General features: G+C 40.1%; 1 protein-coding gene and 1 long non-coding RNA gene across 8 annotated transcripts in view; both read left to right on the forward strand.

Annotated features, from left to right (window-relative positions):
* The window catches only part of LOC115169850 (chloride channel protein 2), a 132,650-nt gene that overhangs the window by 86,873 nt on the left and 21,463 nt on the right, over window positions 1-24,314 (forward strand). For 4 of the 7 annotated variants that reach the window (XM_029725880.1, XM_029725883.1, XM_029725887.1 and 1 more), the window contains exons 3-11: window positions 16,100-16,231; window positions 16,400-16,528; window positions 16,886-17,019; window positions 17,364-17,444; window positions 17,890-17,919; window positions 18,212-18,290; window positions 18,393-18,518; window positions 18,612-18,696; window positions 18,818-18,919. In XM_029725880.1, the coding sequence (XP_029581740.1) occupies window positions 16,100-16,231; window positions 16,400-16,528; window positions 16,886-17,019; window positions 17,364-17,444; window positions 17,890-17,919; window positions 18,212-18,290; window positions 18,393-18,518; window positions 18,612-18,696; window positions 18,818-18,919 (898 nt within the window). Of the gene's footprint in view, window positions 1-16,099; window positions 16,232-16,399; window positions 16,529-16,885; window positions 17,020-17,363; window positions 17,445-17,889; window positions 17,920-18,211; window positions 18,291-18,392; window positions 18,519-18,611; window positions 18,697-18,817; window positions 18,920-24,314 lie in introns of those variants that run through there. The other 3 variants (XM_029725882.1, XM_029725884.1, XM_029725886.1) reach the window with 2 other exon arrangements.
* Window positions 20,181-21,025, forward strand: LOC115169853 (uncharacterized). The gene is made up of 3 exons (XR_003870928.1): window positions 20,181-20,320; window positions 20,424-20,505; window positions 20,698-21,025. It is a non-coding gene; the product is annotated as an uncharacterized LOC115169853 (long non-coding RNA).

The raw sequence follows: 24,314 nt of genomic DNA on the forward strand, positions 1-24,314 counted from the left end.
CCTGTTGTATTCGGCGCATGCGACAAATAAACTTTGATTTGATTTGGAATGGACTCTACAAGATGGCCCATGTTGATATCCCGTTCAAAGGCACTTAAATCTTTGGCACCTTCAGAATTGCACACACACAATCCATGTGTCAAGGCTTAAAAATCATTTTTTAACCTGTCTCCTCCCCTTCAGCTACACTGATTGAAGTGGATTTAACAAGTGACATCAATAAGGGATCATAGCTTTCACCTGGATTCACTTGGTCAGTCTATGTCATGGAAAGAGCAGGTGTTCATAATGTTTTGTACACTCAGCGTAGGTCGACGCTGTCAGTTCAGTGGTGGTGGTGCACTCATAGGAGAGGTCATTGGATCACAGTGATCACTCACTCATTAGACAGGTCAGTAAATATGAGTGGTCCTATTGAGGTCATTAGACAGGTCAGTAAATATGAGTGGTCCTATTGAGGTCATTAGACAGGTCAGTAAATATGAGTGGTCCTATTGAGGTCATTAGACAGGTCAGTAAATATGAGTGGTCATATTGAGGTCATTAGACAGGTCAGTAAATACGAGTGGTCCTATTGAGGTCATTAGACAGGTCAGTAAATACGAGTGGTCCTATTGAGGTCATTAGACAGGTCAGTAAATATGAGTGGTCCTATTGAGGTCATTAGACAGGTCAGTAAATATGAGTGGTCCTATTGAGGTCATTAGACAGGTCAGTAAATATGAGTGGTCCTATTGAGGTCATTAGACAGGTCAGTAAATATGAGCGGTCATATTCTTGGAGATTTTGTTTGAGATGTGGCAGTGCCTTGCCATAAAATAGGCTTTCCCATTTTGTGCACTGCTTGCTAGTGACTGTTCTGCTGAGGGAGTTTACACTCACATTTGTTTTGATATCTTTGGCCTAAATGTCATTCTATAATTTACAGTATGTTTGTACGATTCATATTCCGAAACAGAATAAGCAATTCATTACACAGTGTATCTGGCAGACTGTCTGTTTTGGCTTTTGGGTTGAGAAGAAGACTGAAGACCGTCACGCTACTGTGGCAGCGGATATAAGGAGAGCCAAGTTGCCCATGGAAGCACCGGGCAGAGGGCCACCCACCACATGCCAAACTAGTGTGTGTGTGTGTGTGTGTGTGTGTGTGTGTGTGTGTGTGTGTGTGTGTGTGTGTGTGTGTGTGTGTGTGTGTACAGTATGCCTGTGTGCAGTGGCGGTTCTAGCTTGTATGGCTCCCTGGGCCCACCCTTCAGCCCCCCTACAAAATAAAAAATAAATAAAGATTTATTTAGACATTTGGAACACAAATAAATAATCATAACATTTAAAACTATATAAATATTAAAATATATACAAAAATAAGACTCATAAATATCAAAAAGAAGTAACAATAACAAATAGAAACACATTTGTGTTGATTTGACACTTGAGCATCAATACATTACCCATCCCCCAACACTGTCAACCAAGAGTCAAGACTAAACCAGTTCAGCTTGGTGGTGTGCAGACTGGTTTTATTTTCTTTTTAACCATCAATCAATCAAATTGATTTATAAAGCCCTTCTTACATCAGCTGATGTTACAAAGTGCTGTACAGAAACCCAGCCTAAAACCCCAAACAGTAAGCAATGCAGGTGTAGAAGAACGATTTTGCATAAACCAGAAAAAAATGCAACAATATGTCTGTGAAACGTTACATTAACAGTATTATGAATGAATTGTGGTTTATTTGGTAGCATTTCATAGTGTGACTGATTTTACTAATTGCATTAGTACTGTACAAAGTTAGTGGTGCGCTATTTGATAGATTCCCCCACTCCCCCTACCTCGGGCTTCCAGTGAGGAGACCTGAGGTCAACCTAGCCCTGTCCCCCTCCCCATCTCGTACTTCTGAGTGGGAGACCTTCCCTGGCAGTAGCCTGCCTAGCTCACAAACTAGAATCAGGGCACACACTCCGACAAGGTTAATTTACCCACAGTCCCACACGGTGACATGATATCATTAACATGACGTGCAAATGAGTGATAGAAAAACGATCGTGAAAATGTCACCATTCAAAAAAAAAATTCAACCCCTGCTACTGCCTCATCTGTGTGTGTCTCTCTGTGTGTGTGTGTGTCTCTCTCTGTGTCTCTCTCTGTGTCTCTCCTCTCTGTCTGTCTGTCTGTCTGTCTGTCTGTCTGTCTGTCTGTCTGTCTGTCTGTCTGTCTGTCTGTCTGTCTGTCTGTCTGTCTGTCTGTCTGTCTGTCTGTCTGTCTTGCTCCACTCGCTGTCAACTGCTGTTCTGACTCTATCTTAATTTATAAGTTATCTCTCAATCTCTTTCCTTTTCCCCTCTCCCTCCATCTCCATCTTCTTTCCGACTTGTCCATCTCTCCATCCCTACATCAATCGTTCTCTATCTCTCTCCAAGATAAGAAATGTTTGAATTTAAAATCAGTGGTATGTTTATTTAAGGAGAAAATAATATGTATATCCCTGTGGCAGTGAAGGTGTAAGGATCGACGCTGGATTCGAGAAGCAGGTACGGGGTGTCAAACATTTAATGAGGAACAGACAAGGAACAAGACAGGAACAGCGTCAGCACATGGGTAACAAAACGACATACGAACGTTAATGCGGAAGCGGGGAACAGAGCTGGGGGACAGACAAATATAGGGAAGGAAATAACACAGGTGATTGAGTCCAAATGATCGCTGATGCGCGTGACGAGGGAAGCAAGTGTGCGTAATGATGGTGGCAGGAGTGCGACAGTGAATGCCCCCCCCCTTTGTTTTTACACTTCTGCTACTCACTGTTTATTACCTATACATAGTCACTTTACCCCTACCTACATGTATTGAGACCTAGGTCTCTTTTTCAGATGTGCCCTGTATAATACAACATAAATATACACATTATACACAAAATATACAGTGCATTTGGAAAGTATTCAGACCCCTTAACTTCTTCCACATTTTGATACGTTACAGTCTTATTCTAAAATTGATTCAATTGTTTTTTTCCCCTCATCAATTTACACACATTACCCCATAATGAGAAAATGAAAACCGTTTTTTAGAAATTTTTGCAAATGTATTAAAAATAAAAATCAATCTTATTTACATACTTTTTCAGACCCTTTGCTATGAGACTTGAAATTGAGCTCAGGTGCATCCAGTTTCCATTGATCATCCTTGATGTTTTTATAACTTGATTGGAGTCCACCTGTGTTAAATTCAATTGATTGGACATGATTTGGAAAGGCACACACCTGTCTATATAAGATCCCACAGTTGAGAGTGCATGTCAGAGAAAAAAACAAGCCATGAGGTCGAAGTAATTGTCCGTAGAGCACCGAGACAGGATTGTGTCAAGGCACAGATCTGGGGAAGGCTACCAAAACATTTCTGCAGCATTGACGGTCCCCAAGAACACAGTGGCCTTCATCATTCTTAAATGGAAGAAGTTTGGAACCACCAAGACTCTTCCTAGAGCTGGCTGCCTGGCCAAACTGAGCAATCGGGGGAGAAGGGCCTTGGTCAGGTAGGTGACCAAGAACCCGATGGTTACTCTGACAGAGCTCTAGAGTTCCTCTGTGGAGATGGGAGAACCTTCCAGAAGGACAACCATCTTTGCAGCACTCCACCAACCAGGCCTTTATGGTAGTGTGGCCAGACGGAAGCCACTCCTCAGTAAAAGGACCATGACAGCCTGCTTGGAGTTTGCTAAAAGGCACCTAAAGACTCTCAGGCCATGAGAAACAAGATTCTCTGGTCTGATGAAACCAAGATCGAACTCTTTGGACTGAAGGCCAAGCGACACATCTGGAGGAAACCTGACACCATCCCTACGGTGAAGCACGGTTGTGGCAGCATCATGCTGTGGGGATGTTTTTCAGCGGCAGGGACTGGGAGACTAGTCAGGATCGAGGGAAAGATGAACAGAGCAAAATACAGAGAGATCTTTGATGAAAACCTGCTCCAGAGTGCTCAGGACCTCAGACTGGGGAAAGGTTCATCTTCCAACAGGACAATGACCCTAAGCACACAGCCAAGACAATGCAGGAGTGCCTTTGGGACAAGTCTCTGAATGTCCTTGAGTGGCTCAGCCAGAGCCCGGACTGGAGCCCAATCGAACATTTGAATACTTATGTAAATGTGATTTTATTTTTATAAATTTGCAAAAAAATCCTAAAACCTGTTTTTGCTTTGTCATTATGAGGTACTGTGTGTAGATTGATAAAAAATAAAGTAGAATAAGGCTGTAATTTAACAAAATGTGGAAAAAGTCAAGGGGTCTGAATACTTTCCGAAGGCACTGTAGGCACTACCTCTGCTGTAGACTTTCAGTGCCTTCAGAAAGTATTCACAAAAGTTGTTGTGTTACAGCCTGAATTAAAATGTATAAAATGTTGATTTCTTGTGTCTGGCATACACTCAATAACTGATAATGTCAAAGTGGAATCATATTTTTTCAAAATTAATAAAACATTAAAAGCTGAAATGTCCTGAGTCTAAGTATTCAACCTCTTTGTTATAGCAAGCCTAAATCAGTTCAGGAGTAAAAATGTGCTTAACAAGTCACGTAGGTTGCATGGACTAACTCTGTGTATGTGTAGCTAGCTTTTGAGGTGGCGCGACCGGCAAAGACTCTTGAGGGAGAACAGTCACGTGTGTTTGTGAGGCAGAGGTCCTGAGTTTTGTATTGGTATTTGCCGAATTGGGAGGAAGTGGTACTCTCTGAGCAAGCAGCATGACGTCCTTTTTATGTGCGATAATAGTGTTTAACATGATTTTTTAGTGACTACCTCATCTCTGTACTCTACACATACAATTATGTTGAGCAGTGAATTCCAAACACAGATTCAACCACAAAGACGACAGAGATTTTCCAATGCCTTGTGAAGGGTATCTATTGGCATATGGGAAAAATTGTAAAAAGCAGACGTTGAATATCCCTTTGAGCATGGTGAAGTTATTAATTACCCTTTGGATGGTGTATCAATACACCCGGTCACTACAAAGATACAGGGGTCCTTCCTAAATCAGTTGCCAGAGAGGAAGGAAACCTCTCAGGGATTTCACCATGAGGCTAATGGTGACTTTAAAACAGTTACAGAGTTTAATGGCTGTGATAGGATAAAACTGAGGATGGATCACAATATTGTAGTTACTCCACAATACTAACCTAATTGACAAAGTGAACAGAAGGAAGCCTGTACAGAATTCAAATATTCCAAAACATGCACATGCATCCTGTTTGCAACAAGGCACTAAAGTAATACTGCAAGAAATGTCCTGAATACAAAGTCCAATACGATACATTACTGAGTACCTTTCTTCCTATTTTTAAGCATAGTGGTGACTGCGTCATGTTATGTGTATGCTTGTAATCATTAAGGACTGGGGAGTTTTTCAAGATAAAAAAAAAGGAATGGATCTAAGGACAGGCAAAATCCTAGAGGAAAACCTGGTTCAGTCTGCTTTCCACCAGACACTGGGAGAAAAAATAAATAAATAAAATGTATGAAATGTATTCTCTACTGTAAGTCGCTCTGGATAAGAGCGTCTGCTAAATGACTAAAATGTAAATGTAATGAATTCACCTTTCAGCAGGACCATAGCCTATAACACATGGCTAAATCTACATTGGTTGCTTACCAAGACAGTGAATGTTCCTGAGTGGCCGAGTTACAGTTTTGACTTAAATCTACACTGAACAAAAACATGAACGCAACATGTAAAGTTTCGGTCCTATGTTTCATGAGCTGGAATATAAGATCCCAGAAATGTTCCATATGCACAAAAAGCTTATTTCTCTAAAATGTTGGGCACAAATTAGTTTACATCCCAGTTAGTGAGCTTTTATCCTTTGCCAAGATAATCCATCCACCTGACAGGTGTGGCATATCAAGAAGCTGATTAAACAGCATGATCATTACACAGGTGCACCTTGTGATGGGGGATAATAAAAGCCCACTCTTAAAATGTGCAGTTTTGTCACACAACACAATGCCAGAAATGTTCATATTATGGCAAGAAAAGCTCAAATAAGCAAAGGGAAATGACAGTCCATCATTACTTTAAGACCATGAAGGTCAGTTAATCCAGAAAATGTCAAGAACTTTGAAAGTTTCTTCAAGTGTTGTCATAAAAACCATCAAGCGCTATGATGAAACTGGCTCTCATGAGGACCACCACAGGACAGGAAGACCCAGAGTTACCTCTGCTGCAGAGGATAATTTCATTCGATTTACAAGCCTGAGAAATTGCAGCCCAAATAAATGCTTCACGGAGTTCAAGTAACAGACACATCTCAACATCAACTGTTCAGAGGAGACTGTGTGAATCAGGCCTTCATGGACGCATTGCTGCAAAGAAACCGCTATTAAAGGACACCAATAATAATAATAATAATAATAATAGACTTGATTGGGCCAAGAAACACGAGCAATGAACATTAGACCGTGGAAATCTGCCCTTTGGTCTGATGAGTCCAAATTTGAGATTTTTGTTTCCAACCGCTGTGAGACGCAGAGTAGGTGAATGGATGATCTCTGCATGTGTGGTTCCCACTGTGAAGCATGGAGGAGGAGGTGTGATGGTGTGGGGGTGCTTTGCTGGTGACACTGTCAGTGATTTATTTAGAATTCAAGGCACACTTAACCAGCATGGCTACCACATGGCTACTTTGAAGAACTAAAATCTAAAATATATTTGTATATGTGTAACACTTTTTTGCTTACTACATGATTCCATATGTGTTATTTCATAGTTTTGATGTCTTCACTATTATTTTCCAATGTAGAAACTAGTAAAAATTAAGAAAAACCCTTGAATGAGTAGGTGTGTCCAAACTTTTGACTGGTACTGCACATATCTGTATTCCCAGTCATGTGAAATCCATAGATTGGGGCCTAATTTATTTATTTCAATTGACTGATTTCCTTATATGAACTGTAACTCAGTAAAATCTTTGAAATTGTTGCATGTTGTGCTTTATATTTTTGCTCAGTATACTTGAAAATCTATTGTCAGACCTGAAAATGGTTGTCCAACAATTATCAACAACCAATTTTACAAAACTTGAAGAATTTTGTAAATAATGGGCAAATATTGTATAATCCAGGTGTTCAAAGCTCTTACAGACTTACCCAGAAAGACTCACAGCTGTAATCACTGCCAAATGTGCTTCTACAGAGTATTGACTCAGGGGTGTGAATTGTTACTGTATGTAAATGAAATATTTCTGTATTTCATTTTCAATATAATATACTAAACACAAATGCTTTGTTTGTAAATTATGTTGGAGTGTGCACTTGGCTCTCCATCAATAAAAATAAATAATACAATTGTGCCATCTGGTTTGCTTAATATAAGGAATTTAAAATGGTTAATATTTTTACTTTACCTTTTGATAGTTAAGTACTTTGTGCCACTGGCTATCCATCAATAAATAAATAATAAAAATTGTGACGTCTGGTTTAATATAAGAAATTTGAAATTATTTATACTTTTACTCAAGTATGACAATTTAGTACTTTTTACACCACTGGATGTGGCTGGGGGTTAAAGCATTTCTTTCACATTACCCATCAAGTGTGTCTGGGTAAGCGTCATCTAATATTTATAAAACATTTTTATCTGGACACTTTTTGTTTACCTGGAATGTTTCCTTATTGTAGGCTACTACCACTTTTAGTCTTAATCTTTACTACACTACTCACTGTTTAGCACATGACCTCACATCTGAATCCTTAAAGAGATGGGTGGGGCTGGTTTAAGAGGGTGTGAACAATGCTGAATCGGTGTAGACAAAGGAGAGCTCTTTAGTAGGTACCAAAATATTCAAAGGCCCTTTTTTCAAAAGTGAGTTTACAAGTGTATCAACTTTCAAAGTAGAAATACTTTGCCATTGTTCCTCAAAAATGCTGTGTATGATATTTCATTTTGTAGCTCTGAGTCTCTACTTTTCTCCAATGTAAAAAACCCAATTTCAAATTTTGCTACATAAGACTGAATCCAGGTGGTGAGTCACATATTTACAAATACTCCAAAAAACATGTTTTCACTTTGTCATTATGGGGTATTGTGTGTACGTAGATGGGTGAGAATTATTATTATTGGAATTCAGGCTGCAACACAACTAAATGTGGAATAAGTCAAGGGGTATGAATACTTTCTGAAGGCACTGTATATACACATTAAATTACAAAAACACATTCATGGGAAGCACAAATAAAACACCTCAAATCACCCAGAAGAACTGTTACATTCCACCACAAATAAGTCCCCAATCAATACTTTAAATTGCACCAACGGCACCAGAACATCAAGATGAAATGTATTTCGAATTTTGTTCCAGCAATACGGTGCATTAAAACTAAAAGCAGATTTACCTAGCTCGTTGGAGACCCTATGAACCTCAAGAATGAACCAATCCTGTGAAAAGCAAAGTTAGATAATATGTACGTTTATGAAGTAGGGCCTTGTAAACAAAAAGGAGTAATGAAATTGTAGCCAACTCTGCAATGCTTTTTTGAAAAAGAGAGATACTTTGAAAAAAGTATCATTTTCAATTAATCGAAAATGAGACATGGCAATCTGCACAAAGGCAAAAAGGCAATTTTTAAACAATGGATGAGCTTTTCTTAGTAATCTAGTTGAGAACCATTTAGGGTTCAAGTAAAACTTTTGAATAAGTGAAGCTTTTAGAGAGAGGTTTAGTGCTTTTATATTTAATAATCTCAATCCACCCAATTCACATTCATTATATAGATAGCCACTCTTTATTTTGTCTGGTTTAGTGTCCCAGATAAAGCAAAATATTCTTTGCTCATATGATCTGAAAAACGAATCATCAGGAGTAGGCAGCACCATAAGTAAGTGAGTAAACTGAGATATGACTAAGGAGTAAATCAGGGCAATTTTTCCATAAATAGACAGGTATTTACCTCTCCATGGTTGCAGGATCTTGTCTATTTTTATAAGTTTTCTATTGAAATTCATTGTGGAAAGGTTATTTATATCTTTTGTGATATGAATTCACAAGTATGTCTACTTCACCATCAGCCCATTTTATAGGTAAACTGCAGGGTAATGTAAAAGTTGTATTTTTTAAAGATCCAATACATAATATTGTACACTTATCATAATTAGGTTTTAGTCCAGAGAGTACAGAAAAGTTATCTAGATCTTCAATGAGACATTGCAGGGATCTAGCTTGCGGACTTAATATAAAACTTGAGTCATCGGCACACATGGACACCTTTGTTTTTAAGCCTTGGGTTTCTATTCATCAAATGTTGTTATTGGATATGATTTTAATAGCTAGCATTTCGATGGCCATAACGAATAGATATGGTGACAGCCTACACCCTTGTTTAACTCCTCTTTATAATTCAAAACTCTGAGAAGTAGCCATTATTTACTATTTTACACCTGGGGTTGCTATACATTATTTTTACCCATTTTATAATAGAATTACCAAAATTGAAAAAATTCAGTCATTTATAAATAAAATCCACTCTTACTTTATCAAATGCCTTTTCAAAATCCACTATAAAAACCAGGCCTGGCTTAGATGTTTCATGATGTTCTATTATTTCTAGTAGTTGTCGTATATTATCTCCAATGTATCGTCCATGTAAAAAACCTGTCTGATCAGGATGAGCAATACCTGGTAAAACCCTTTTAAGTGCTATGTATTTCCCTAGTATTTTTGCATCACAACATTGATGTGTAAGAGGCCTCCAGTTTTTTAGATAGACTGGATCTTTATATTTGCCATCTGGGTCTTGTTTTAATAGAGAAATCAGACCTTCCTGCTGAGTACCTGACAGACTACCATTTCTATAGGAGTAGTTAAAACAATCTAACAATGGAGCTTTTAGTATATCAAAAAAGGCTTGATATACCTCTACCGGTATGCCATCAAGCCCTGGGGTTTTTCCAGACTGAAAGGATTAAACAGCCTCAAAAAGTTATTTCTCTGATTTTGCCTTCGCACTGATCTTTCTGTACATTTGTTAATTTTCCATTTTTTATATTATTTGGAAATAATTCCTTACCGTAATCTTCATTCAGTGCGAGAGGATGAGACGGAAAATAAAACATTTGTCTAAAATAATTAGCTTCCTCTTTTAAAATATAATTCGGAGAATCATAGATGACTAAGTCTTCAGTAACGAGTTTCTGCAAATTATTTTTATTAGCGATCCAGTATTGGAGATTCAGGAAGAATTTTGTGCATTGTTCTCCATATTCCATCCAGTTTGCTTTATTTTTGTAATAGATTACATTAGATTGTTCTTGAATAAGTTCCTCAAGTTCTTTTTCCTCTAACTTATTTTGCATCTCTGTAGTATCATTTTAATGCAATCTACCTGTACTATTAGTTCATGGATTTCCCTTGTTAGTCTTGTCTCTTTAGCCAGAAACTGCTTTTTTATTATTGAATGACCTCTGAAGGTACATTTAAAGGTATCCCAAACAATAAGGGGATTTGCTGAACCTATATTATACTGGAAAAATTAAGTTGAATTATTTTGTCTTAGTTAAGTTGTCCTCCAGTAAACTTTGATTACATTTCCAAAAATATATCCCTGTCCACGTGGAAAATCTATAAGAGTTATGTGAATGCCGCTTAGAATGCGATCGGATCATCTGTCTCCTTAAAACTGTAACCTTTGATGCAAGAGAGAAAGACAAGAAAGTAGTCAAGACGACTAGCTTGATTAAGTCTCCTCCATCTATATCTCACTAGATTGGGGTTTTTTAGTCTCCAAATATCAACTATTTCTAATGTGTCCTTTATCAAGGCGAGACCCAGATGCAGACACAGGAGGCAGATGGTTGGAGTCTTACAATGTTTATTAATCCAAAAAGGGGTAGGCAAGAGAATGGTTGTGAACAGCCAAAAAGTAAAAACCAATTCAGAATCCAATAGGCACCGAAAGGGAGGCAGATTCAAGGTCAGGGCAGGAAGGATGATCAGGCAGGCGGAAAAGTAGTCCAGAGTCAGGCAGTGGTCAAAACCGGGAAGACTGGCAAAAGAGAATAGAAAACGAGTACGGGGAAAACCACGCTGGTTGACTTGACTAATCATACAAGACAAACTGGCACAGAGAGACAGGAAACACAGGGATAAATACACTGGGGAAAATAAGCGACACCTGGAGGGGGTGGAGACAATCACACGGACAGGTGAAACAGATCAGAGCGTGACATCCATAATATTTGTGATTTCCTTAAGGGCATGGTGATGATAGTTTGTAGAGTGATTACCTTTACGGTCCATTGAGGTATTTAACACTGTGTTAAAGTCTCCTACCATAATGATTTGATCATTTGTTGCCTGTAAGTTCAATAAATTGGTATAAATGTTTTCGAAGAAGTATGGATCATCCCGATTTGGACCATATAGATTAATGAGCCAAGTCTCTTTTTCGTCCACTTTCATGTTCAAAAAGATCCACCTTCCTTGCGAATCATTCCTGACTATTTGCACATTCAGATCGACATTTTTGTTAATTAATATCATCACACCACATCACACGTTCCTTTGTCCACGGCAGAAAATTATTTCACCACCCCATTCCTTTTTCCACATAACTTCATCTAAGGATGTAGAGTGTTTCCTGTAAACAGTATATGTTATATTTCTTTTCTTTTAGCCATGTAAAGACTGATCTTCTTTTTTATAATCTGCTAAACCGTTACAATTTTAACTGGCTATACTTATTTCGCCCCTTACCATAACTAGATACTTGTAAAGTTACTGCCATCAGAGGTAATATGAAGGTCAAACTAGAGCTTTCAAATGTCTGATATTTAGAATTCAAGAAATAGATTCAAGCAATATTTGTTTTATTCCCTTTTGCCTGTAAGCCAATTCCACAGATGTTAGAAAATTGAGACAAGATATTATGCGTGCAGTAAATCTGAGTAGGTTGATGTGTATGATATCGGATGGGATTTAGTGAGAGTGTAAGACTATAATGTGGGATGTCCAAATAAATAATAACTAATAAATAATAACTAATTTGCATGGTTGAGTGTCTGTGTGTGTAACATGTAGTGCGTATAGCCTTAATATTCATGATGATAATTGGAATCCATATCGTATCACCATCATAGTTGCATCATAATTACCTTTAACATCATTGAAAAACACATCCCAGCATTTCCATAGCAATTGACGTTTCACATGATCATGAACGAGATCTTGTATTACTATAGAGACGGCTTCACTACAGTACAAATGAATTCCGAACAATATGTTATTATTCCCCAATGCCCCTATTCTGATATCTTCCCCTTGCTTGTTGTAAACATATATAAACTTGTAGACAAATACATAAAAAAGATAGACAAACAAACATATTAAAATATAAAACAGTTCTGGACAATAGAGGGAGCGAGAGAAGAGAAGAGAGAGAAAGAGAGAGTGAGAGAAGAGAGCGAGATCAGGTGTGTGTGTGTATGTATAAGTCCGTATGTGTAAGCGAGCATGTAATTGAGTACGTATGTGTTCATATCATATCTTCATAGTATCTTTATAGTGTTCAGATATTTTAAACAGTTCCCATACTTTCTATTTTCGTAACCTGAAGTCCCTGTAGAATTTAGTACAGCCACGGTGTTATGGAGCTGTCTCGGAATAGCTGTCCATCTATAAAGAGCTTGTCCACAATGAGAAAGGCACACTTACCCTTGTCCCTTTTTGTTGCCTTTGTACCGGATACAGTCTCTTACAACGTTCGTTTATCTCCCTTGGAAATTGGTCATTGAGACTGAATTTGGTCCCTATAAGCTCCCTTCCACAGCTTTAGATCAGCTCCTTTTGTTGGTAGTGTTCAAATTTTGCGATGATCGGTCGGGGACCCTTGGTCTTGTCACTCCGAACTCCAAGTCTGTGTGCTCGGTAGAAAGCCACCTTGTTTACAGTCTCTATAGGAAGTTTCAAGGCGGATTGCATGAATTCTCTGATCGCGCCCTCTGGATTATTGGTTGCGTCCTGAGGAATCCCAGAAAAAAATAGATTTTCACGCATGCTACGACTTTGTATGTCTACTAGCGACTCCTTCATCGCCCTGTTTTCCCTGAGTAGACAATCCATGTTGGAATCGTGGATTTTTACCTTGGCTGTTGGTGCCTTGTTTTCCCCTTGGAGGGTGAACTCCAAACTCCCCCTCAGCCCTGCTACCACCTCACACAATTTTCCAGTTTTATCCAGCTTTGCATGGATTCCAGCCAGAGCACTAGCCTCTACTTCAACGGTAAGTAAATAGTCTGTGTCTGTAGATGAATCTGTTTTTCTTTTTTTTGTCGGGTTAAAGTTATTTTGTGAGGTGGTCGGATCTTTCCATGATGGAGTATGTTGTTCCTCCATAGCGTAAAGCTGTTGGTACTCGTCGATTTCCCTCAGGATCTCCTTAGTATACAGGTTGGCTCTTTATTGCAACCAGTTGTTTTACGAAAAGATAACAATGAGTCCCCAATCAATGCTTTAAATTGCACCAACGGCATCATCAAGATGAAATTTATTTCAAATTTTGTTACAGCAAAACGGTGCATTAAAACTAAAAGCAGATTTACCTAGCTCGTTGGAGACCCTCAAGAATGATCCAATCCTGTGAACAGCAAAGTTAGATAATATGGACGTTTATGAAGTAGGACCTTGTAAACAAAAAGGGAGTAATGCAGAGATCTACGAGTCTTTAGCAAAGTCCAGCCAACCTTTTGATACAGGATGCAGGGATGAGTTTCAAAACTGTCACCTGTAACAAGATTGCATCCCAAGGTTTAAGAATAATAGCAGATGCACTTTGATAGATAATATCACCATAGTCAAAAACAGATAAAGGTTGACTGAATAATCTGCTTCCTACTGCTTAGAGAAAGGCACGATCTGTTTCTGTAGTGCACTACTTTTGACCAGGGTCTGTTGTGCACTATATAGGGAATAGGATGTCATTTGGGACACAGAGTTTAAGAGGCTATGGGCTGATACTGTATGTCTGTGTAGTAAGACAAAGACAGACAAACAGTTGAAGTCGGAAGTTTACATACACTTAGGTTGGAGTCATTAAAACTAATTTATCAACCACTCCACAAATTTCTTGTAAACAAACTATAGTATTGGCAAGTCGGTTAGGACATATACTTTGTGCATGACACAAGTCATTTTTTCAACAGTTGTTTACAGACAGATTATTTCACTTATAATTCACTGTATCACAATTCCAGTGGGTCAGAAGTTTACATACACTAAGTTGACTGTGCCTTTAAACAGCATGGAAAATTCAAGAAAATGATGTCATGGCTTTAGAAGCTTCTGATAGGCTAATTGACATAATTTGAGTCAATTGGAGGTGTACCTGTGGATGTATTTCAAGGCCTACCTTCAAACTCAGTGCCTCTTTGCTTGACATCACGGGAAAATCAAAAGAAATCAGCCAAGACCTCTACAAGTCTGGTTCATCCTTGGGAGCAATTTCCAAAAGCCTGAAGGTACCACGTTCATCTATACAAACAGTAGTACGCAAGTATAAACACCATGGGACCACGCAGCCATCATACCGCTCAGGAAGGAGACGTGTTCTGTCTCCTAGAGATGAACGTCCTTTTGTGCGAAAAGTGCAAATCAATCCCAGAACAACAGCAAAGAACCTTGTGAAGATGCTGGAGGAAACAGGTACAAAAGTATCTATATCCACTGTTAAACGAGTCCTATATCGACATAACCTGAAAGGCTGCTCAGCAAGGAAGAAGCCACTGCTCCAAAACCACCATAAAAAAGCCAGACTATAGTTTGCAACTGCACATGGTGACAAAGATTGTACTTTTTGGAGAAATGTCCTCTGGGATGAAACAAAAATAGAACTGTTTGGCCATAATGACCATTGTTATGTTTGGAGGAAAAAGGGGGAGGCTTGCAAGCCGAAGAACACCATTCTAACCGTGAAGCACGGGGGTGGCCGCATCATGTTGTGGGGGTGCTTTGCTGCAGGAGGGACTGGTGCGCTTCACAGAATAGATGGCATCATGAGGTAGTAAAATTATGTGGATATATTGAAGCAACATCTCAAGACATCAGTTAGGAAGGTAAAGCTTGGCCGTAAATGGGTCATCCAAATGGACAATGACTCCAAGTGTTCTTGTGTGCGAGCAAGGAGGCCTGCAAACCTGACTCCGTTACACCAGCTCTGTGAAGAGGAATGGGCCAAAATTCACCCAACTTATTGTGGGAAGCTTGTGGAAGGCTACCTGAAACATTTGACCCAAGTTAAACAATTTAAAGGCAATGCTACCAAATACTAATTGAGTGTATGTAAACTTCTGACCCACTAGGAATGTGATGAACGAAATAAAAGCTGAAATAAATCATTCTCTCTACTATTATTCTGACATTTCACATTCTTAAAATAAAGTGGTGATCCTAACTGACCTAAGACAGGGAATTCTTACTAGGATTAAATGTCAGGAATTGTGAAAAACTGAGTTTAAATGTATTTGGTTAAGGTGTATGTAAACTTCCGACTTCAACTGTTTAAAGCACTCGAGAAACATTTATGAAACAAAGTTAGGTCAGCTAAAAGAAGCTTCATTGGACCCAATTTATTCTCCTTTTTCTGTGAACTGGAAAAGTCTGGAATTTAACCAGTTCAGTATCTAGAGCATTCATAGACTGTGTCCCTCAAGACACTGTGTTCTCTTCAATGTTTGTGTCTTCAGGGACATCCAGTTACTCCTATTTCATCCACCTGAGAGCAACCATTCACCGTTCCTCCTTCTCTCCACACATCCCTTTTATCTCTCTATCGTCACTCGCTTCCTGTCTCTTTAGCGGCCTTATTTTTCTCTTTCCACCCATCACTAAGTCCACTCATTCCTTTATTCATTCAGCTAAACAAGTCGTAATGCATTTCTATCCATCTCTCCACCCCACTTGCTTTTCACAGTGTTCCTTCTGTCTCCATTTCTCATCACTCCATATCTGTCTTTTTTTAACGCTCTGTCTTGTTACAGTGACCATTTCTCTCTTATTTTAAGCTGTTGTCTTTTTAATCTTCCTCTCCCCTCTTTCTCTCTGACTCTCTCCTTTCTCCAGTGTGTACGTCTCGCTGTCAGAAGTTCCTGATCTCTCGTGTGGGCGAGGACTGGATCTTTCTCATCCTCCTGGGTCTGGTCATGGCCCTGGTCAGCTGGGTGATGGACTACGCTATAGCCTTCTGTCAACAAGGTGAGGGAGGGAGAGATTCCTGGGTCTGTTGGGTAATGGACTACACCATAGGGAATGGAAGGAGGGTGAGAGAGAGGGTGAGATATTCCTAGCTCCCCTAGTGTAAAAAGTTCTGGAATGTGCCCTTTTAATAGGTTTTATGTATCTGTGTGTGTCTCTGCGCTGTAGCTCAGAAGTGGATGTACGGGGGACTGAACAGTAACATGCTCCTGCAGTACCTGGCCTGGGTCACCTACCCAGTGGTGCTCATCACTTTCTCTGCAGGGTTCACACAGATACTGGCCCCGCAGGCTGTGGGTATGGTACTCAAGTGTGAAACGCGCACACACACACACTCATTCAATGTAATCTTACACCTACATTTAAATAGCTCATTTGCATACAGAATGAAACACTGTGCAATATTATTTAAAGGTCACAGATGTATGGCGTCGACTCAGTCCACATGGGTAGTTGACAGAAGTTATACAACTTCAGGACATCCTTCACTATATCCTTGAAACCACTAGTAATGACTGCCTTGAATTCATAAATAATCTTGAAGTGGATCTATGAATATACATTTTTCCGCACTCTCCGTCCTCCCCATCCTCCTATCCCACCTCCCTCGCCCTCCTCTCATCCGTCCCCCCCTCACCTCCTCATTTTCCTCAGGTTCGGGTATCCCAGAGATGAAGACCATTCTTAGAGGTGTGGTACTTAAGGAGTATCTCACCTTTAAAACCTTTGTGGCCAAGGTTATCGGGCTGACCTGTGCTCTGGGCAGTGGCATGCCCCTGGGAAAGGAGGTGGGAAACCCCTAGTGGACTGTTACGGAATGAAAGTGAAATGTTTGAAATTCCTGGGCTCTAATTTATAAAGTGCTGATCTAGGAGCAGTTTTGCCATAAGATCATCATGGAGACGGTTATGGACAGAGAGAACCTTATTCTAGTTCAGCACTCTTACTCTGAGACGCTTGATGAATACGGGCCCTGGTCTGAAATTGCTTAAGTTCTGCCTTCTTTTCCCTCCTTTTCCCCTCCTTTATTACTAACTCTGCATTCCATGTTCTTTCTCTCCGTCATCCTCTGACCCCTACCCCTCCATCTTTCTCCTTTCTCTCTCTCTCGTTCCTCCAATCTCTCATTCAGGGCCCGTTCGTTCATGTGGCCAGTCTGTGTGCAGCTCTCCTGAGTAAATTCATGGCTGCCTTGTTTGGTGGGATTTACATGGTGAGAGACAGTATCTGTCTGACCAGCCTGCCACCCCTCCAGGACACACACTCACCCCCACTCACCTGAGCCCGTCCCTGGGCTTCAGCACACAGTACGACTCCTGTCTGCCAAGAAATTACTCTCTCTGCCATACACCACCCAAGACCTGGAGGAGGAGGCGGAGGAGGAGGAGGGGGGGGGGGAGGAAGGAAGGAAAAGGGAGATGGAGGAAGAACATTTCAAGTCAGAAAGCATCAAATCAGACTCTACTTCAGAACAATTCCATAATGATCACGGTTGAGGTTCATCCTGTTTGAACCCAATCACTATAGGAGATTGAATGCATTTTCTGTCCAAAACTAAAGCAATAAAAAATAATATCTCCCAGCAGATTTTGGTCTCTGCTTTTCTTCAATTTAACTCTCACGTACTCACTCAGATTTCTGTCTTTTCCCACTTACTGCTTAAGGAAGAGCCCTTTGAGGGAAACAAGGTACGAGCGCACGTGTGTCTAAGTATGTGCACGTCTCAGTGTCTACTTGTTTCATGTTTGTTGGGGCGTCATGTGAGCGCCCTTCCATTTCAAGTCAAGCATTTATATTCTGTTCTATGTGAATGCCATCATGACACACACGACAAACAGTACATGACATCTCCCTTTACTTCATGTTATTCTGTTCATCTAAATTCCAACATTACTGTAATTCCATGATGTACTTGTATGTGTGTACTATGTGTGCTTGTGTCTGTGTGGGTGTCTGAGTGTGCGTATGTTCCTATTACAGAATGAGTTGAGGAACACAGAAATGCTATCAGCAGCGTGTGCAGTAGGGGTGGGATGCTGCTTTGCTGCCCCTATTGGAGGTACGCAACCATGGGAAGTCCATGTACTTTACAATATACAGTGGGGAGAAATACAGTAAGTGATGAATGGTGTTACTGCAACAGTGATTGTGTGTGCTGCAGGTGTGCTCTTCAGCATTGAGGTAACGTCAACATTCTTTGCTGTGAGGAACTACTGGAGGGGCTTTTTTGCTGCCACCTTCAGCGCCTTCATCTTCAGAGTACTGGCTGTGTGGAACCAGGACGAAGGTGAGGTGTGTGTGTGGGGGTGGTCTTGGGTCTGTGTCATTGATCCAATAGTTAGTCAGAGCTGACTGGTGTTATTCTCTCTGTCTCTCTCAGAAACCATCACGGCTCTTTTTAAGACACGTTTCCGTCTGGACTTCCCCTTTGACCTCCAGGAGTTGCCAGCCTTCGCCATCCTGGGGTACGTGTGTGTGTTTACTGTGTCCTGTGTGTTCTACACACCCTGCTCAAAGTCCTCAGTATCGTCACTGTAAATGGCTATTAACCTAGAACTGTGTGTGACTGTCCCCTGTCCTACTCAGGATTGCGTGTGGTTTTGGTGGGGCTCTGTTTGTCTACCTGAACAGACTGATAGTAGAGTGTATGAGGAAACAGAAGACCATCAACAAGTTCCTGCTTAGGAAGTGAGTCTCTGAATATTATTCTATTGAACTGTTATGTATTGTACACACACAAACATATGGAGGACCAAATCTGCAGTAATTATAGATAAATGCACAAATAAATAGATGAATAAATAAATGGATGAATGAATGCACACAAATAGATAAATCATTATTTTAATAATTAATCCCACTCATTTTATTAATTTATACTATTTCTTAATTTATTTATTTCTGTACGTCTTACTTCAATATGATAATGAGGTGTCAATCAAACGTATGTGGGTGGTATCTAACACACCATTGGTGAATCAATGCCAAAGCACCTTGCATGATTGCACTTGTCTGGGCTGCGTTCAGTATAACCGATTAGCCCCTCTCATCAACCAATAATGTGCAGTGCATATAGCTATGTATTAATATTATATGTCACCGTTTTTTGGGTAGAAGTTGGAGATAAAAATCAGTTATATGCAGCTGTACCGCAGGCGCACCATAAAAACATTGCTCTTCCTTGATTTAGAAGCAGGTGAACAGTTTTACAACATTGATCCATTGACTGCGTAACTTTTGACAATAAGCCACCGGACTACAGTCATATCGTTTTGAACCTAGAAGAAGGAGTTGACCGGGATTGCCCAGAAAACCATGTTACTGTAAACGAACGTTACTGAGTGAGTATCAAGCTCGGCTTCATATAATTAAGTCGAGTTGGTTAGCTAGCAGCGTTTTACAGCCAGACTCACACTTAGCTAGTTAGCTAATGAACTAAACTGCAATTATCATACATCATTAAGTTATTATCTAGCTAGTTACGGTACTTAAATATTTGTCAAATGTAAAGCAAGCAGTGCCATGGCATGTCAGAAGTAATGCATGTCGGCTAGATCACTTATTGTAGAATGCATACTTAATTAATAGAGATGTCATTTAGCTAGCTACATATTTAGGCTAATTCTTGACATAATACATATTTGAAGCAGTTTGGTTGCAATATTAGGTCTCAATCACTGGCATCTAAACTAGCAACTAAGCCAACTACAATCAAATGAGGAGCATGATGTCATGATGGAAATGGCAACTATGTGAAGGTAGCCACAGTACAGATTAGCCACAATAGTGGCATTTGCTTTTTGCCTTAGCAATTGTTAGTAAGATGAGAAGTGGTGCCATAAAATAGTTTATCTAGCTATTAATCCACATGTAAGCCATGTCATTTGTTGTAGCTGTTTACACAAAATGGCATGTATACTTTTAAATCAGCTCCTATTGTCATTTACAGACATGAATCCTAAATACAGGTACCATTTGAATTGTGTTAATCTCTGCAATTTGTCATCTGATCTCTTGGAGCCTGGTGGAGGCATTTTTCTACATCTAGGTTGAGGCTTGTTACCAGCAGGAACATGGAGCACTCTGTCAGTAAGTCATGATATTGTTTTCCTTTACATTGCATAATGCTAGGCAGGAGGTGCTGGGCCCGTGGGAGGTCAAAGCTCTCATTCTAGCACACTACCTCTATCAGTCTCTCTCCAGGTGCTACAGAGACAGAATGGTCCTCCGAGCCTTCTGACCAACTACCTGTGATTTCTCCAGAGCACAGAGAAGTAAGCTACACTCATAAAAGTATACTATGTAAACCTCCTTCACTATGGCGGTCTGCCTGTATGACAGCATAGCATATTATCCAGGCCACTGGTTGGGTTGGATTTACTGTACACACAAACTCACTCTCACTTCTCTGTAAAAGTCCCAGACTTTTATCAAAACTAACATGTGTCCATCCCCCTAATCTCCAGGTGAGTCTGCTGGGCCATGGAACTCTAGAGCAGTACATCCAAAAAAACTTCCACCCTGTTGTCAGCTATCTGCAGATAGTTCCCTGATGGATGCAACTATCAAGGCTTTCAAAGGCCATGTTTTGGGGGTGACCAAGTGCAATAAAGTTTTGTATGAACTAATTTTCATTTTGTTAGATTACAAAATACCTTTTTCATGTCACATTGGTCTTCACACTAACTTCTGTGGTAACTTTTAAACAAAGACAACACATAGGCTGTGTTCGAAGGCAGCCCTATTCTGGTCTTTTCTTCACTAATTGGTGTTTTGACATCAGATGTTGTTCAGAGCTGATCTGAGTGGTCAAAAGACCAGTTAGGCAGCCCAATTATGTTTTGTTTTTCACTATGTGAACGCAGCCTTAGAGTTTATGCTTTAAAAAGCCTAGAGTAAATGAGTCATGTCCAGATTAATACATTTTTATTCATGTATATGAGACACAAATATCCCTGACAAGATTGAAGAATGGGATAAGTAGACAAAGTGAATGTCTGTGATTGTGTCCGTAGCATAATTTGAGTGGTTACATACAATACATGTTGACAGAATGGCTGCGAGACAGTGTTGCTGTACTCCCAGGTAAGACCTTTGCTTTTGGTACCACGGAAGGCCATAGTTTAGTCAGGCTGCTTTTGAAGAAGTGTCACCATCCAGGTCCATGTCACAGCTTGCAGTGGCCTGATGGGGAGATGAAATGCATTATGTACCTTTCATCACCAAGCCATGTTAGCGTTTACTGCACATGTTGCTGAACAATTCAACCCTTTTGTTAGTGTCATTGATATGGAAATTCACATTCTGTTAATAAGTATCGACTAATACCTCTAGGGCAGAGGTAGGTAACCCTTTTCCTGGAGTGCCGCAGGCGCTTAATGTTTTTGATTAAACTGACCTGGAAGACCAGGTGTGTTTAAATTTAGATAATCACTGAACTGATAAATTAGCTCAGTTGGTCAGGGCGGAGTTCAGTACATAGAATGTTCAATTGAACGAAAGTGGTGCTGTACTTAACGACCAGTTTAAAAATGGGAAAGGCTTGGGTTGTCGGTTCAAGGTATACCGCTGCCCTTTAAATATGTTGCTTCAAGGCACACACCCACTGAACGGCGCAAACGTATGTCTAAGGACATGCAAGAAAGTTTGGGTAAAATGTGTCATTCAGTACAAACTGTTCCGCAATGTAGCAAACATTTAAGTGAACTATAGCCTAGTTGGAACAAAATTCTGCAGTACCTGGGCTCCCGAGTGGCGCAGATGTCTAAGGCACAGCATCTCTTTGTGCTTGAGGCGTCACTACAGACCCTGGTTCTATCCCAGGCTGTATCACAACCGGCCGTGATCGGGAGTCCTATAGGGCAGCGCACAATTGGCCCAGCGTCGTTAGGGGAGGATTTGGCCAGGGTAGGCTGTCATTGTAAAATAAGAACAAATTCTTAACAGACTTGCCTGGTTAAATAAACATAAAAAGGTTTGCCTGCTCTAGGGTCCTGTGGTGAAGTGACTGCTGTGCAAGGTATTGGGCAACAGCTTTCTTCCAGGGCCGATATTCACAAAACATCTCAGTAGAGAGTGATCTAGGATAACCTCCTTGTCAATGTAATTGTAGTCAATGTGAAGACAATCCTAACATCAGTACTCCTACTCTGAGATTCTTTGTGAATATGGTCCTTGGCCTGTCAACACTCCACCTGAAATGCAACAAAAATATGAATAATTAGCTTAGTAACTTAGCTAACAAGCCAATGAAACACTTGTAAATGTGCACAAGCCTAATAAAGCAGGTGTATATGAAAACAGCCTATTTGCTGTGAAATTAAGGCATTTGTCTTGCAAACTTTGTCACCAATTGATTAAACAGGCAGGGGAACAAAGTAGTTTAACAAAAACTGCGGAATAGTCTAACTAGCTAGTCTTTCAAATACAGCTACAGTTTAATCTAGTTAATTATTTTCTAGAAACCTAGCTACAGTCTGTTTAGCTAGCTAAGGTGACCTCTGATGGTGGGAGTAAACTAACGTTAGCTAGTTTGGCCCCTGCAGTTAAGGTAGCTGGCTAGTTACATTTTTAATCAACTTTATTAATCGTATGAATAGCTAGCAAAGATATTCGTTCACACATGTCCCTTGTAGCAGCTAGTTGACCCAAATTGTCTGCATGCCTCCACACGGAAAAGCAGATAATATGGAGATTTGTCGTTTTCAACAGCGGCCAGCACTGCCAGAGCAACCCACTGTACAGTGTTGCCAACTCCTCAATAAGGAAAGTAGCTATTGGCTGTCCTAAAAGTTGCTAGAAGTTGCTAAATGACGTCATTGCCTAATTTGCATAATTGGCCATGTGCATGTAATTGTGATGGACGCAGTAGGAGAGAGGAATAACATCGTGGGAGAGACAAAAAGTGAGTAAAAAACACCCTAAATATGTTTATAACTACAAATGAACTTTCCTGTCTTTTTAAAAAAAAATTATGTCACAATTCCAACCCTCCTCCTTTATCTGGGCTTGGGACCCGGCAAAAGTGACCCAAAAGAGACACTGGCGGAGTTACTTAGTTTTTTATAAAAAATTTTGGTTTAGTTTTCTTAATTTGGTTTGGTTTTTAACCTTATGTTCCACTTAGGAGCCTACAACAAGTCACAGTAAAACATGAAAAATTTTAACCATAACATGTTTCACATTTATTGTATACAATCTACATTAATAATCTAAATGGACCAAAGAGAGACAATAGAAAAAACTGTCAATGGCAATGTGAGAAAATTATGGTAACTAGTCTGGCCATAATTCAGGTAAATTATTATTACATTTTTTCCAGACCCCCCTCCACACACACACACACAGGCTGTGCTGGCTCACAGAAATAGTGGGTCATCGTCATTTTGGTGAAGGCTCTCTATGGCAGGTACAGCAACTGAGGGAGCTGACTTAAATGAGTACGCAGCTGATGTGCCAAAAAGCTGCAAAACATTATCAGGCAGCTGGTACTCATAGCAAGCCTCACCAGACAGCTTCAGTCCATATCCAATGTACAGGATGGAGTTAAGGGTCTGCAAGGACATCCGATTTCTAAGTTTGCTTTTTACCACACTCATCTGGCTGAATACTCTCTCGACTTCAGCATTCGAGTGTGGCAAGGACAACACAGACACAGCAGCCATGGAAAGGGTTGATATCAGCTGCATCCCTGAACTTCCAAATCTCACTCCATATCTCTTGGAGGGCCAGAAAATAAGTTAACAGTGGACAATCATTTTTACCTGGTCAAAAACCTCCACGTCCTTCTCAGTCAGTGCCTGAAGGTGGTTCTCAAAGGCGTTCTGATCTGGTTCCACAACTTCCACTACATCAGGTGGGGTTTCAGTGATCTGAAAGTACATTATACAAAAATAGCAATAGACAAACACTAAGTCAATTACAAATGTGAAAGACAGTATATGCAGCATATGCAGTGCTTGTACATTATATACAATTGCATTGTTTACCTCAGTCAACAGCTGCGGCTCCCGTCCATACTTGGCCTGGATGCTGCTGTTGTGTGCAAAGAGAATTATCTTCAGGTTGTTCTCCCACTCTTCCT

This window comes from Salmo trutta, chromosome 31, assembly GCF_901001165.1.
Source record: "Salmo trutta chromosome 31, fSalTru1.1, whole genome shotgun sequence".
NCBI lineage: Eukaryota > Metazoa > Chordata > Actinopteri > Salmoniformes > Salmonidae > Salmo > Salmo trutta.